The 15,056-nt window shown below is 46.5% G+C and overlaps 1 protein-coding gene across 5 annotated transcripts in view; it reads right to left on the reverse strand.

The window, feature by feature from the left end:
* Positions 1 to 9,807, reverse strand: part of DKK3 (dickkopf WNT signaling pathway inhibitor 3) — a 44,273-nt gene extending 34,466 nt beyond the window's left edge. Inside the window, exons 1-4 of one of the 5 annotated variants that reach the window (XM_074335997.1) lie at positions 9,344 to 9,807; positions 8,249 to 8,499; positions 3,211 to 3,345; positions 482 to 562 (exon numbers count right to left, since the gene is read on the reverse strand). In XM_074335997.1, the coding sequence (XP_074192098.1) occupies positions 482 to 562; positions 3,211 to 3,345; positions 8,249 to 8,499; positions 9,344 to 9,386 (510 nt within the window). In that variant the 5' untranslated portion in view covers positions 9,387 to 9,807. Of the gene's footprint in view, positions 1 to 481; positions 563 to 3,210; positions 3,346 to 8,248; positions 8,500 to 8,994; positions 9,218 to 9,343 lie in introns of those variants that run through there. The other 4 variants (XM_019729295.2, XM_074335998.1, XM_019729302.2 and 1 more) reach the window with 4 other exon arrangements.
* Between the last annotated feature and the right edge of the window lie 5,249 nt (positions 9,808 to 15,056).

The raw sequence follows: 15,056 nt of genomic DNA on the forward strand, positions 1-15,056 counted from the left end.
AGACAGAGTATGAAGCCTGGAATGAGAGGGTACCTTTTTCCCCTTAGGTCACTGGGTTCCACTTAAGGTTTTTGCTCTCAAACTGCCTGACCAGGGCTGAAATTATACCAGGCATGGGGGAGGCCAGAGGCTTTAGGGCATTCCACAGTCAGATGCACCAGATCCTGCGGCCAGGGTCCCCAGTCAATGCACCTGGTCCTTCCTTGTTCCCCTTTCAAGGCTGAGATGGAGCCATGCAAATAACTGAATTGAATTCCTCTGTTATTTCTGATGCAAAGTGCGTGGAGGCAGAGCCTGTTACCACATAGCATCGGTCTGGTCAGAAATGGAAGAATCAGGGAATCTTGGCAGCAACGAGGCAGGAGAGGTGCCTGAGAGTCAGTCACCTCCTGCCCATGGTCTGAAGCCAGGGTCACCCTGGGCAGGGTGCTCAAAAGTGTGTGTGCCTTGGGGTGTGAGCGCAGGGGAGATGACAACTCACGTGGCTCCTTTTGTCTTCCTCTCCCACAGACGTGATCACTGTCTCTGAAAAGACCGTTTGTCCAGTCTGGTTGTTGGTGATCTAGAGAACAGGTACAGTGAATGTGAAATAGAAGGAATTATGGGCAAATCCCACAAGTTTGTTTGTTCTATTTTCTGAAGCAGGGGTATCCAGTAAAGCAGAAAGACTGCCCACTCCCCCTTTTCTCTCTGAGTTCCACCAGCAGCCCTCAGATGAACAGCTTCTCCTCTGAGCAGCGATAATAGATATAACAGAGTCTGCCTCACAGGGATGCTATGTGCAGGCATGAGACAGTCTGTGTAAAGCACTCAGCACAGGGCCTGTCACCTAGCAAATATTCAGTGTTAGCTATTTTTATCGTCCTTCGGGCTCATCACTTGAAACTTAAGGTCAACTTTCTTTTCAACTCCAGGTCTGGGTATCTAATTGAACATTTTTCATGAGAAGCAAGCAGGTTTTAGCTACAGCTGCCCCACTCCTGATTCTGGTGAACTGTTTTGTTTCATCAAGAAAGTGCTTAAGTACAAGGGGAGATTTGGCCCAATATCTCTAGCTGCTATCTCTGCCTCTGGTTCTGTCACCAGGAGCAGGCATCTTGGAGCTAAGCCTTAGAATCGTGACATGAAACCCTGGCCATTCCTGCCCCATCAAGACTCTGTACTAAAAGCCGTGTCTAAGGTTTGGGTTGATGATAAAGAACAGAAATGTTGCGGCCCAGGAGCTAGGAGATCTGTGATCTTTGAGCCCTGGCTCAGCTGCCAACAACCGTTTACTTCATAATGTGGAACAAGTCATTTCTCTTCTCTGATTCACAATTTTCTCATTTCTGGATGATCTTTAAAGTTCCTGGCAGCTCTAACTATCACAGGAACTTGCAGCCAGAACAAAGTGGAAACTCTTAGCCTACTTTTCAGTAGTGGATCAAATTCCATTTCTAAGGAGATAAAGATCATGTCTTCGTCAACATACTTTAAAATTTTTATCCAAATAATTCCTCTCCCCAGCAGAGACGATGTCTTCTCCCTCTGTGCCAGATTTTTACAAGATTAACCAATGTTATATTTTTTTTTTAAATTCTACAGTCTTGTACATATTGGTTGCAGGACTTCTCAGTCTTTATTATATCAATAGCAATGTGCATTTTTGTATCTACAGGAGGACAAACACACACGATATTTTCCAAACATGAGGCTCTTCATGAAAGAGCTTCTCCTTCATGAAGCATTGCACAGGACAGGGCTCCACAGAACCCAGCTGAGAACCCCAACACCGGGCTGATAACACAACTGTACCATACTAACAATAGTAATAACAACTTGCTGTAGGATAGCACTTTATAGTTTACAACGAACTCTCATATACTTTAGGTTATTTGACCCTCACGATACTGTAATGTAGATGCTGATATCCCTACTTCAAAAATGTGGTCAGATGGGTGATGAAATGTAAACAATTTTTCAAAACCACACAGTTACTGGGAGGATTCACACTTACATGTTCTGACAGCCACAAGGAGCACCTTTAAGAAACAGCCGGATCTGTTGGCTCATCACTGTCACAAGGGATGACTTAATATTGGTTTTGACAAGAATAAAATAATCACTTTCGGAAACATTCTCCAGTCTTCAGATGAACAACGCTAAAGGATTCTGTTCAGCAGGCCACTCATTCATTTATCTGGGGGCGGGGTACCCTCTGAAGCGGGGCTCCTCAGTATGCAGTGGGAGAAGCGCCACACAAAGGCTACTTTATACTCAAGGCAATGGCCCATGAAAATTGACCCCTATATGCTCTATGGCACAGGAATGCTATTGTTTCAACAAGTCATTACCTGAGCACTCGAATAAAAGTTGGGCTCTTTTGTGAAAACTATTATGGCCTTACATAGTGTAGGAGTTGAGATGAGATCCGAGGTCAAGCTCCTGGACGGTCACAAAAGAATGTCAACTCTATAGCCTCTGTAAATGACCCTGAATGTGTGCACAGCAGACTCTCTTCAAGAGAACACAGCTTACATAGTTTGCCCTTAGGGTCCTCTCAAAATCACATTGGAGACATCTCAGCCTAGAGGCAGGCTAATGCTACATTCCTCTAAATTTGCAGTGTTTTCTTCTTCAAGTCAGATCTGGAACGAACCTGCTTGCTCCTCATGCCTAATCGTAGACACTTAGACATGGGGTCGGTTGGAAAAACTCCGCTATAGAATTTTGAATGGATAACCAGTGAAGTAATGAATAATGAATCTTGCTTTCCCTTCTGAAGACAAAGTGTATCACGTTTGAGTTCCTTCTAAGGAAACAGTGAAGCTGTACTTATCACAACATGGACTCCACAGCTATTTCACTCTACAGAAACATACATAAAAACCTACGAGATAAGTTCCTCAAGTTCACTACTAGGAAAGCATCTCTGTAGACCATTGTTTGCTTCCTTTTTTCAAATGATAAAAATCCCTGAACATTCCTTTGCAGTTGGGCTGGCAGGAAGCCTAGAGTTAAATTTATTGCTTAAACGAAAGAGCAAGTTAGATTTTTGATACATATTTCTCCCTTTAGACAGTTCCCTCACTCCCTCTGGTTTTTCATCTGTATTTTGCCCTCCTCATTTGTATTTTTGGCTTGTGTATCAAATATGTAAACAAGACCTTACTTCTCGAATGGGACTGGGTGCTATAGAGCGGAGAAAGTGCTGGCCACGACCGCCCTTACCTTGTGAATTTCTCGATGCACATGGATGGTATTATTTCCAACCTTCGATTCCGTGTTGGTTTCATTGTGATAGCTGGGAGGTAAGTTTGCCAGGTTCACTTCTGACGTTTTACCAGCAGCTTCTTCTGCCTCCATCTAGTAAATCAATGAATTAAATGAGCAAAATTATTTTCTCTTGATACAAATCAGAGTCCTTTAGAAAAAAGAACTCCTTCTTGTTTCCTCTTCTGTGATTACAAATAATGCTAATAATGATAGGTCCCATTAACTGAGTATCAACTAGGACAAGACATCGTCCTAAATGTTTTGCATGTATTACAGCCATAAATCTCACAACCTCCCTGCAAGGTGAGTGTTAATGTCTGAGCCACAGCACCAGACACCTACCTTCTCTCCTTGAATATTCAGAGTAACCCTATGAGGAAGGTGTTCTACCCTCATTTTGCAGATGAATAAAACGAGATGAGAGAGGTGAAGGGATCTGTATCAAGTCATCACATTGGTAGTAAGTGGCAAAGCTTGGATTAGAACTCGTGACAGTCTAGCTCCAAATTATTGTGTTTCCCCGAAAATAAGACCTAGCTGGAACATCAGCTCTAATGTGTCTTTTGGAGCAAAAATTAATATAACACCCGGTCTTATTTTACTATAAGACCCAGTCTTACATAATATAATATAATATAATATAATATAATATAATATAATATAATATAATGTATAATACCGGGTCTTATATTAAGTTTTGCTCCAAAAGACATATTAGACTGATGGTCTGGCTAGGTCTTATTTTTGGGGAAACACGATATGTGATAATAACCTCTCCAGCATCTGCAGTCTCCTACTCTTTTCCAGCTCAATCTTTTCTATCACTAAACATGCCAGGCTTTCTTGCTTATAAAAACAAACAAATAAATAAATTGTCCTTGTCTTGTCCGTCCTGTTTTTTATCTTAATTCCATTCTGCCCTTAGCATAATTCCGCCCTTGCTTTTACTGGGGAGATAGGAGAGCCCCACAGAAACAAGTTTGAAGATAACTATGCTGGTTTCCAGAAGCCAGTCAGGAGTTCAAAGAAGAGAGGAGAAAGGTTCCCAGGAGGGGGAGGAGGCTTGATTGGGCTGGTCTGAAGGATGGGTAGGATTTGGAAAGACAGGAGCATAGAAGGGGGCAAAGCTGCGGCAACCTGGATGAGAATGGTGTGTGTGGTGGCAAAAGCAGAGGGCCCCTGCTGGTCACAGGATAACATGATGGATGGTGAAGTACAGAAGGACCGGCAGGAGATCCAGGGGGCAGTTCTAAAGTAGAGGGCACTGTCCTGGTTCTCAGCCAGGAGGGTACAGCAGGTAGGCCCAAAACTTCATATATGTGGATCCCTCACCAGACCTGCCACGTTAGACTTTCTGGGGGTGGGACCCGGGATATCAACGAGCTTTTCAGATGATTCTGAGGTATTCCCTCCCTTCCACTTGCTCCCAGGTAAGAATCTCTGCGCCTGGCAACGGGGAGTTGCAGCAAGTTCTCACTAGTTGGGAAATAATACAGAGTCCAGAGAAGGAAGAAGAGAATCCAGTCAGGCGACCGGCTGGAACCAAGTCTGGGGGGAGGAAGTTATATCTGGGGAGGGGACTTCTAGGGGATAAAGTCTCCAAACAAGTCTAGAAGGACCAATCAAGCCACGGAGAGAGCAGTTTTAGAAGTTGGTTTGCTGAGTAATGTTTAGGTAGAAGTGGAAAGAGCAGATATTAGGTGTTGGAATATTTAACAAAATGGAGAATAAATGGAATGGAGTTAAGATAAAAGACAGGCTGGGCAAGAAAAGGACAATTTATGTATGTATGTATGTATGTATGTATGTATGTATGTATGTATGTATTTATTTTTGTAAGCAAGAAAGCCTGGCATGTTTAGTGATAGAAAAAATAGAGCTGGAAAAGATTAGGAGACGGCAGCTGCTGGAGAGGTTATTATCCAGAAGGAGACAGGAATGTTTTAATGTTTTTAAAATTCCCATGGGAATCTGTATCCTCAGGTTTGGCTTTCAAATAATTGACAAGTTATCAAATCTAGAGTGTGCTTTGGGCTGAGCAGATAGTCTTTTTATAAAAACCTCCCTCTCTTAACCTGTGGTTATTTCAACAGAATGAGCTAACAGTTCCTTAAAGGCACCGCAAGCTAAAAGTACAGTTTACAATGGAAATTTCAACCACAACTATTACTGCCACTAGCAAGAAAAACTTAAGCCTGAAGCAGTAGGACTTGTTTCATAGAGGAGGAATGTGAATTTATTAAAAGTGGCATTTATGGTTGCTTGAATCTGTGTGTCTGTTAAAGGGGCACAGTAGGAAAAATTGGAGAGATAAATCCAGGCTTGGTATTGGGGTCCTTCCTAGGAATATGGGAGGTGATAAGAACATTTAAAAAATATGCCAGTTACAGATGTGGCGATGCGGGGGAGAGGAGGAGGGAAGAAAGGGAGGAGAGTGGCTTTGTCTTCAAAATACATTTATCGGTAACATAATGAATAATAAGACAGGAAAATAGGAACAGCCTGGACTATATTATTTGAAGATTTGCTGCCCCCAATAACCATTCTACAAGTAGAGTTAACTTCATCTTTCCCCCTTAGAAGACTCAACAGCTTGAGTCAGCTGGAATATTTAAAATGTCAGGAAGTTACTTGAAAGCAGATTCATGATGCAACTATGTAAACAATTAATACATCTGGTCCTGTTCTTTTTGGTTCTTACCCGGGACAACAAGTAAATAGCAACTGTCCTGTGTTTATGAGATTTAAGAGGCCTTCTTGGCAGTCTCTTTAAAAAACAATACTAATAGCCACAATCGATTGAGAATCTATTATATAATGGACATCGATGGTTCTTTGTTATTATTCATACTAGTACTATTAATATGATGATAATGACAGCCATTATTTATTGAGAACCAACAATCTCCTGTAATCCTTACAACCACCTCATCGGGGGCCAACTTAAACCAATTTTACTCAACCTTATTTTAGACAGCCGGATAACTTGCTTTACTTGCATCCTTTCATTTCATGCTCTCCTTTACCCTAAGGGGTAGACATTCCTCCATTTCAGAGCCTGGATCCCACAGCTAGTAAGTGGCAGAGCTGGGATGGGTTAAAGGAACGATGGTTCCCACATCCGTTCTCCTGCCACAGGTATTCTGCCTTTCTCAACCTGGCCCCACAGCTGGTGAGGACACTCTTTGGGAAACAACCACTGAGTAGGGTAGTGGTGTTGCCAATGTCTCCCCTGATGACAAACTTCAGTTAGCCCATATGCACAAGTGAAGTAGAGCCATGTCTGGAGGGAGGAAGGCTGAGGCCCAGGCAGTCACATTGGACAATTCCCATCGAGTGGACCCTACCACTAAGGTCCACGAGGCCCCTAACTGCTCTAATCAATGAAAAGCCTGAAGCGTCCCTGCTGCTCCCTCATCGCCCTCACTAAGGGCTACCATCCGACCACCATGCTGCATGGGCAAGTTCACACTGCATAATAATATGGCAATGACCCTGTCAGTCTCACTGGGAATCTGTGTGCAGGAGGGGAAGCCCTGGAACCCAGAGAAGGAAAGCAGATGACCTGCCTTGGAACCAGAAGCATCAAAACCTCGATATAATTTGAAGGTGCAGAGTTAAGAGACAGTGGGGCTTCACTGAGTCCCATCCCTCTTTAATTGTTCCATGTCATGATTCTTGTGCTCTCACAGGAAATAGAAAGTCCGTTGATTTTGGAATCTGGCCCATACAGTGGATGTTCAGGTACAGTTGCCCATGTAACTACCTCCCAATTCAGTGTCCCCTTCACTGAAAACTCCAGGTTGACTGTTATGGAATGGAAGGGGATATATCTCCAAACTACACAAGGGTGGGGGAAGAAAGCAACTTCTGGTAGACCAGAGCCAGCATTGAAGGCTTTATCCAAATGGATGTGGAGACACCAGACCCAAAATCTTGGCTATCTATCTGGTCTCTCACCGACTCCTTCTCTGTAAAGACAGGCTGCAGCCAGGCTCAACAGTGACTATGCCCACCCACCCCAGGCATCAGGGAAAGCTCCCCACACCTGAGTAGGAGAACTGGGCCAGCTGCACCTCCTGGCTAGGCAGCCCTGGCGATGCTTGGGTGACCACCATAGAGGATGCCACTCACAGTGTTTGGACCTGGGAGGTGATAAAAGAAAGAAGCCAGGCAAAGTTGTACCTAGGTACCTGGTATCTGATACTACCAGTTGCTATATATTGCACACCTATTATATGCCAGGTGCCCACACACATCGTGGCATTTAATTCCCACAAGAAACTGAGGTAAAAGATGTTAAGGGATTTGCCCAATGTCCTTTGCTAATGAGTGGCAGAGGAGGAGCATTCTAGGGATGGAGGTGGGGTGTCTTTCACATGACCCCTCCTACTACCTTCCACCCTCTGCAAATGCACACTGCTGAGATTCAGGATTCTGGTTTTCCTTCTCTGCCCCACATGGCATTGGGGGAATTCCAGTCAGAAGACCAGCAAAGCTCAGGTTTCTTGTTTCCCACATGGCATCCTAACTGTGTCTTGGGGAGATGGCACAAGCTCAAAGCCCAACGGACAAGCTAGAACTTGAGATGCCTGGGGCTTCCTCAGCCTCTCTGCAAAACCATGCGCTGGAATATCAGGGCCTTGCAAGCATCCGCTTACAACAGAGGAAGGCCAACTGCACACCGGAAGAAAATTGCCTGGTGGTGGTCGGCAGCCTGCAGACAGGTGGTGACCCGGGCTGGCTGCCGGTGAGTGGATCCAGCCAGAAGCGCTAGGAGGACAGGCTCAGATCCAAATCTTTTGGCAGCAACGCAGAACGAGGTGGGAGTTGGGATAACCCCGTGCTGCCTCCAGATCACTCCGAATCTGCTGCCGACCCTTCCCAGCCCTTTTGCGGAATCGAGGACCCTAGCCAGCGGTCAGAGCACTGTTTTCTCCCGCCCCGGCTCTCCCCAGCCTTGAGCTTCGCAGAGCCCTCCCGGCGCACCCACCTCCTCCACCGCGCTGCGCAATTTGTGCTGCGTGTCCTCCATCAGTTCCTCCACTTCGCGGAACATCTCGTTGAGGGTGGCCTCCTCCTGCGGGTAGCTGAGAGCTGGGCCGGGCTCGACGGGAGCCGACGTCGCTGTCGGAGCCGGCGCGGGGGCCGTGGGGACCGCCGCCGCCAGCAGCAGGCACAGCAGGGTGTTCCCAAACCGCCGCATCTCCGCTCTGCGCCCAATGTCGCTGCCACTGCCACTGCCTGCGTCCCGGAACACGGTCAGAGCGCGCCGACCACCCCCTCGCCAGCCTCGTCGCCCCGCCCCGCCGCCCTGGGCACTCTAAGTCCCCGCCAGCCCCCGACTCCCTTCTTCTCCGCCCCCACCCTCAGATGGGACGAAACTGAGTGCCCCAGGACGCAGCTCCCCTGGACAGAGAAGCACCCTCCGGGTCCAGCCCCGCGCTCCTGCGCCCTGATCCCTTCAGTACCCCCACGCTCATCCTGGTGCACAGGCTGAGTTTAGCCCCTTCTCCCAGTAATGACCCCTCCCTCACGGAGCAACCGAACCAGGGTTTCTTATGCTAACAGCCTCCGGCCCATCCCAGCCACTGGGTTCAGCAGGTTCGAGCCCTGCCCCCTTCTCGACCGGGTCAGGGCGCAGTTCTAGTGCCGCGACCCCATTCCTGCCCCTACTCCATCACAGGCCCCTCTGGGGTGTTCAGAGCGCAGGTCAGCACCCTAACCTCGGGGTCTGACCTGAGTCCAGCGCCCGGCTCCTAATCCACCCAGGCGAGACCTAGCAGAGCCATCCCCCATCCCCGCCGCCGCCCCTCACCCACCCGACTGGACCTGCCAGGCCTAGCCGGGAGGCCGCCGAGCGGCTGCAGGGGCGGGAGCTGAGCGGTGGGCTGGCAGCGGGTGCGGGAGCACGGCTGGGATGCGGCAGCGCTGGTACCCGAGCTCGCTCGCAGCGCGCTCCGCCCGCCCGCCCTCCAGGCCCCCGCCCCGCGGGAGGGGCCCCGCTCAGCCCGCAGCCATTGGCCAGCCGGGCGCCGGCGACCTCATGCCCCAGGCCTGCCTCCTCTGCCTCCGCGATCCACTCTACCGGAAGCCGTCCAATTTCCTGAATCCCAGTGGCCCCGCGGCATCCTAGTTCATTGTCTTCTCTGCCTTGGGTTTTTGCAACAGCGTAAGGGACGGGAGCAGGTGAGGGGATGGGGGTGTCTTCTTGAGTCCCACCTGGCCCTCTCCAAGCCATCCTCCAGCCAGCACGCAGTCCTACAGGATGAAATCCCAGCCCCGAAGCCTGGCGTTCATCGCTCATCACAAGCTGGCCTTAATCTGTCTGCCGTTATTGACACCATACCCCAGCCAAGAAAACCCACTTGTAGCTCCTGGAATAGGTCAGGAGAATGTCAGCAGGCTTCTTGAGGGCAGCATAGCAGAGTGGGTAGGTAAGACCAGACATCCGCAGCCAGGCTACCTAGCGTGAATCCCAGCTCTGCTCCTTAGGACCTTACCCATCTGGCCAGAACTGTCTGTGCTGCAATGAGACCAAATGTAAAATGTAGTTTATAGCTGTAAGTGTACCTCATAGTTAACAAGGATAATACGTGTGGGAAGTGTGCGGCACGCGGTAAGTGGGATGTAAATGTTAGCTATCATGGAACAGAACTTTGTCTTACTCATAGCACTCTCCCCAGCACCTAGAACAGAGGGTACTATTTTTTTTAATGATTTTTAAAATATGTGAGTGCCTAGAACACGGAGCACTCTCCTATATTTTTTTTGAATAAACAAGAGTTTTATTTGTCAGACCTCCTCCTATTTCTTCCTATTAATCTTTCTGTCTGGACAGTCCTCCATCTTCCCCTTGGCTTGGCTAATTCCTCATCCTTCTAGAGTCAAAGTTTCTCCTGAACTCTCCCTGCTCACCCATGTCTCCTCTAGGTTCCCCAGGATCGTGTGTGCTTTTCCATCGCAACCCCGACTTGCCATGGTCTGGCTGGTCACTGGCCCATTTCTCCCCAGAGACCAGGAGCTCCCGGGAGGCAGGGACTGACTTGCTAACCTTTGTGTAACCAGGGCTGGAGCCATAATACACCGCTGGTCTCTGAGAAATGGATGCAATAGCTCTTGATATAGCCATATAGTATCACCATTACTAAGCACTCTCTATGTGCCAAGAACAGGTAAACTCATTTAATTCTCACCCTCTAAGGGTGGTACTACTATTTCTATTCTCATTTTACAAATAAGGACACTATCTAAGGGCATCTAGCTAGTAAGTGGTTGAACAGAGATTTGAACCTAGGAATCTGGCTCCAGAGCCTTCACTCTTCACTGTCAAACTCCTCTGCTCTAAACCTGACTGGGAGGTGTCATGTATAAAGATGTTTATTGAAACTCTATTTACAATAGCAAAAAATGTGGAAACCTCTTATTAGTACTTCAACAGGAAAACGGATAAACAGGGATTTCTACAAACAATACAATATAGCAGTTAAAGTAATGAGCAATCTTTCTAGGCAACAACGTGGATAATTCTCAAAGGAACATAATGTGGAGTGGAAAAGGCAATTTGCAAGATGACATGTACAGAATTCTATTTGTGCATATTTTAAAAACACAAAGCAACAGTGCATACTGTTTATGGATGCTTAAATATAGTAAAAAAAAATACAGAAATGGGCAGGCTGCCTCTGAGGTGGAAGGCAGGGGAACAGATGGAGACTGGTTTCCATTGTATTTATAAGATTTTATTCTCTTTAAGAAAGCATGTGCCAGCATGGAGGAGTTCTGAAGCAAAAGTGTCCAAATAGTCACATCTGTTTAATCATGACAGTTGATTAATTACATGTGGGTTTATGGGTGTGTCTGTTGTATTATTTCCGGTATATTTGAAATCATTTGTGAATACACTGAAATCAAAAAAAGCAAAAGGCAAGCTCCCCACCCCCCCATCCCCACTCACCACCTCCTCTTAAAAAACAAAACAAAAAAACCTCTTATGGCCAAAGAGACTTTTTCTTAGATCTGTTCTTGACAGAAATGCTCTCCTCCCCCGGGGCCCAGCAGTAGCCTCCATTACTGTGAGGTGGGAGCCAAGAGTGGGAGGGTCCACATAAGGCCCCAGTGGAGGGGCATTTCTCTTCATAAAAGGCCCTCTGTCTGCTTGAATGGTTGGGAGCTTTCCTCCTGGGGTCGGTGGAAGGATCAGGCAGCTGGAGCCAGGTAATGGCTCTCTGCAGCAGATGGGGCTTATCTGTTCCCTTCCCAGGGGAAGGAATAGTACACAAATAAGGAAACCTCAGATATCCAGGACTTATAGACACTCAGTCTGGATAGGTGACCATTACGCACTGATTTTTTTACATTTTAACCATTCAGAATAATTAATTAGACCAGGAGAGGGTCGATTACACATTTCTCTTTTTTGCTTTCCCTTCCATCTTAAATAGACAGTACTGAACATAACTTGGAAAACAATGTGAAGAGTAAGCTCAGAGATAAGGCGTCTGCATGGCTGTTTAGTATCTGTTTTCGCTGCCCGAATGCAAGCCATGTGAGATTACACGGGATGCTTGTCTCTGCAGTCACCCAAGGGCTGCAGAGAGTCAGCATGCCAACTAGAGGTGGTCCTGCTGGGGGCAGGTGGTTCCCCGCCCTCAAGGACTCTGCACTGTGTGAAGAAACAGAGAAGCAAGCAGATAATGCCAGTACAGTAAGATGGAGGAAAAGACGGAGTGCAACTGGCTCCTAAAAGAAAGGAAGGTGAAGAAGTATGAATTGCCAGCTCTAAAAATAGTCACGGGGGTGTAACGTACAGCATAGGGAATATAGTCAATAATATTGTAATAACTATGTATGGTGTCAGATGGGTACTAGACTTATTGGGGTGATCACTGCATAAGGTATATAAATGTCTCATCACTATGTTGTGATTAGGGACCAATCACACCTGAAACTAATATAATATTGTATGTCAACACTAATTGAAAAATAAATAAATATAAATAAATAAATAAAATAAAAGCTGACTCTTTCCAGGATGCCCATGGGGGTTGTCCATCCCTGGTCCAGTTAACTCTGGTGGGAGTGGGAGACCATGTGGTATCCTCATGGATGACCTACCTCACTCACCCTTTGATTGGAATGGAGATTGGATTCTTTCCTGACCCATCAGATTCTTTCTTGGATTTTGAGACTGGAGACACCATTCAGCTGCTTGAGGACAAAAGCCAATATAGAGAAAGTCGGAGAAAGTGGAAATGAGGGGGAGAGTCAGTTAGAGAAATGAAATTCTGTGAGCCTGGGGGGTGGGGGGAGGGGATAGGAAGGAAGGGAATAGCTGCTTCATTCCATGATGTCATTCTGGTTCTTGTTTCTAGTCTTTATCTTTTGTGAGTCTGAGACCCAGCTACAACATGTTCCCTTAGACTTTGGGAGATGTTTTTAGGTTCTTCTCATAACTTCCCTTACTTATGAGCTAGGATTAGTAACTCTCTGTTACTGGCTACCAAACTGTCTGGGGTGGGGCTGCTTATACTTTAACAAAGCAATCCTTTTCAAGGAAGGTTTGCATTAGAGAATGTTACTATCCCTGTCTGAGACCCATGGATTAGAAACAGGGCCACCACGTCCTGTGGACAAGGAAATGCCAGCCAAGAGTCTCCTTCCCTTTACTAGATGACGCCTGACCTGCAGTGCCAGCCACCAATTTCATCGAGACTTCCCAGGTCTTGCCTGGAACTTGTGATTGTTCTGATGAAATTGGTGCCAAGATTTTTTCTGAATGGAAACTCCATCTGGCTTTGGAAAGCGTGTTCACGTGGATTCAGGGTTTCCATGAGTAACAGCCACTGAATATCCAAAACATACATTTACTTTGCCAACTTTCCGTGGGTGGGTGAACAAAAGAGACCCAGAGGACCATATTCCTGGCCACCACATTTGGAACGCAGCATACGAAGAATAAGTCCCGGGCCTGGCTGTCTTGTTTTTTTATTTAGCAGGTGGATGTGCTCTGTACTGTATATTCCTGCATGTGTGTCCGAAGTGGAGGATGACTAAGGAGCAAGAACATTTTGGTGACGCCAGTGCCAAAAGAGGAAAAGCAAAAAATTGACGCTCTTACGCAACTATGGAAGCAGAATGTTTAGAAATGTGTTTCTACCTAATTTTCTCCATTTCTTGAGGACAGAAGGTTGTGTTTATTTCTTCCAATGCTGACTGTATAACGGAATCACCTGTGAAGCTGGCTAAACAATACAGATGCTTGGGTCCCCTTTGGAGATGCTGATTCAGTAAGTATGAGGGTCCTGTCAGGCTCATTCTAGAATGGTCCTTGCTGAAGATTCCGTTATCATTGGGCCTCAACAAAAAGCTTTCCTCCCATCCCGTCAGCCTCTCCTCCCATCTGTGGAACAGCATAGTCAGGCCAGCAGAGCATACTTTCCCATGGATGTGGTTGGAAGCTGGTGGAGTAGTGGAAAGACGGCTGGACTGGGATGAGCTGGTCCTGGGTGTAGGTTCTGACCCTAATCGCCATGACCCGAATATCTTAGGGTTTTCTAGCTTATGGACACATTAGCCCCCAGACCACAGGGCTCTTAGTCCACACCTGCTGTCACTAAGCAGATAATCCGGGAAGTCCCCAAGGGATGTGTTAGTAAATCTGAGAATCAGTCCTCATTTCCAGTCACCTTCACTACCGTTATCTTCAAGATACTTGTGCCATCTTGATGATAATGATTTAAGATTTAGTAAGTGGTGTTGTCAATTGCCTGGCAGGGTGTTCCAGTAAAGGGGGGGTGGCTGCTATGGTTTCTGCGATGTTGAGATCCTTAATGCTCGGCAATAAAAAGGAATGAACTACTTCTACAAATGACAACACGGATGCATTGCAGATGCATTATGTTAAGTGAAAGAAGCCAGACTCAAAAGACTACATACTGATTCCATTTATTTGATGTTCTAGAAAAGGCAAAACTGTAGGGACTGTAAACAGATCATTGGTTGCCAGAGGCTGGGATGGGGGTAGAGGGTTGACTATAAAGGGGTACAGGGACATTTGGGGGTTCTATACCTTGACTGGGGTGATAGGCAAAGGATGTTGATATACATTTGTCAAAATTTGTAGAACTATGCACTAAAAAGACTGAATTTATGTACGTAGGTAAATTACATTCAAATTCAAAGACAATAGGGTGAAAAAGAGAAAATGTAGCTTGCCCAAAGGTCAGAGTCAGGGATTCAAGCAGGTGTGTATTGAACTCCTGGATCCAGACTTTGAATTGTTCTGCAATATGGCGGCTCACAACCGCAGGCAGCTCCACAGGTGAAGGAGGCACTCCTCAGGAAACAGGTGTCTGTCTGGGTCAGGGATGACAGACAAAGAAACCAGCAGTGGGGACACCGTGGTGTGGGGAAAGGAACTGTATTCTAGTCATGGTTTTGCTATTTCCTAGATTTATAATCTTGGATAAGCTAATTTATCTCTCTAAGCCCTAGCTTTCTCATTTTAAAAATATTTTTTCCTTTGTTAAAAGAGAGCAATAAACACTGACCTTAAGAAACGAGTCTTTGTTGGAAGGCACTACAGAGTCATTGTAGAGGACAGAGGTCCTGGAGCAACCCCAGCACCCCTTACTCTCGAACCAGGTGACTGGGACAAGCCTCCCCACTTCTCTGAGCCCCACTTCCCTCATCTATAGGAGGACAGGAACTGTATCTATCTCCTGGGACTGTTGTGAGTCTTACAAGTTCCTTCAGGTCCTTAGTAAAGCGCCTGGCCTGTAGAAGCATCCGTGAGTGTT

The sequence above is a fragment of the Rhinolophus sinicus genome, linkage group LG06 (assembly GCF_036562045.2).
Source record: "Rhinolophus sinicus isolate RSC01 linkage group LG06, ASM3656204v1, whole genome shotgun sequence".
NCBI classification, from domain to species: Eukaryota; Metazoa; Chordata; class Mammalia; order Chiroptera; family Rhinolophidae; genus Rhinolophus; species Rhinolophus sinicus.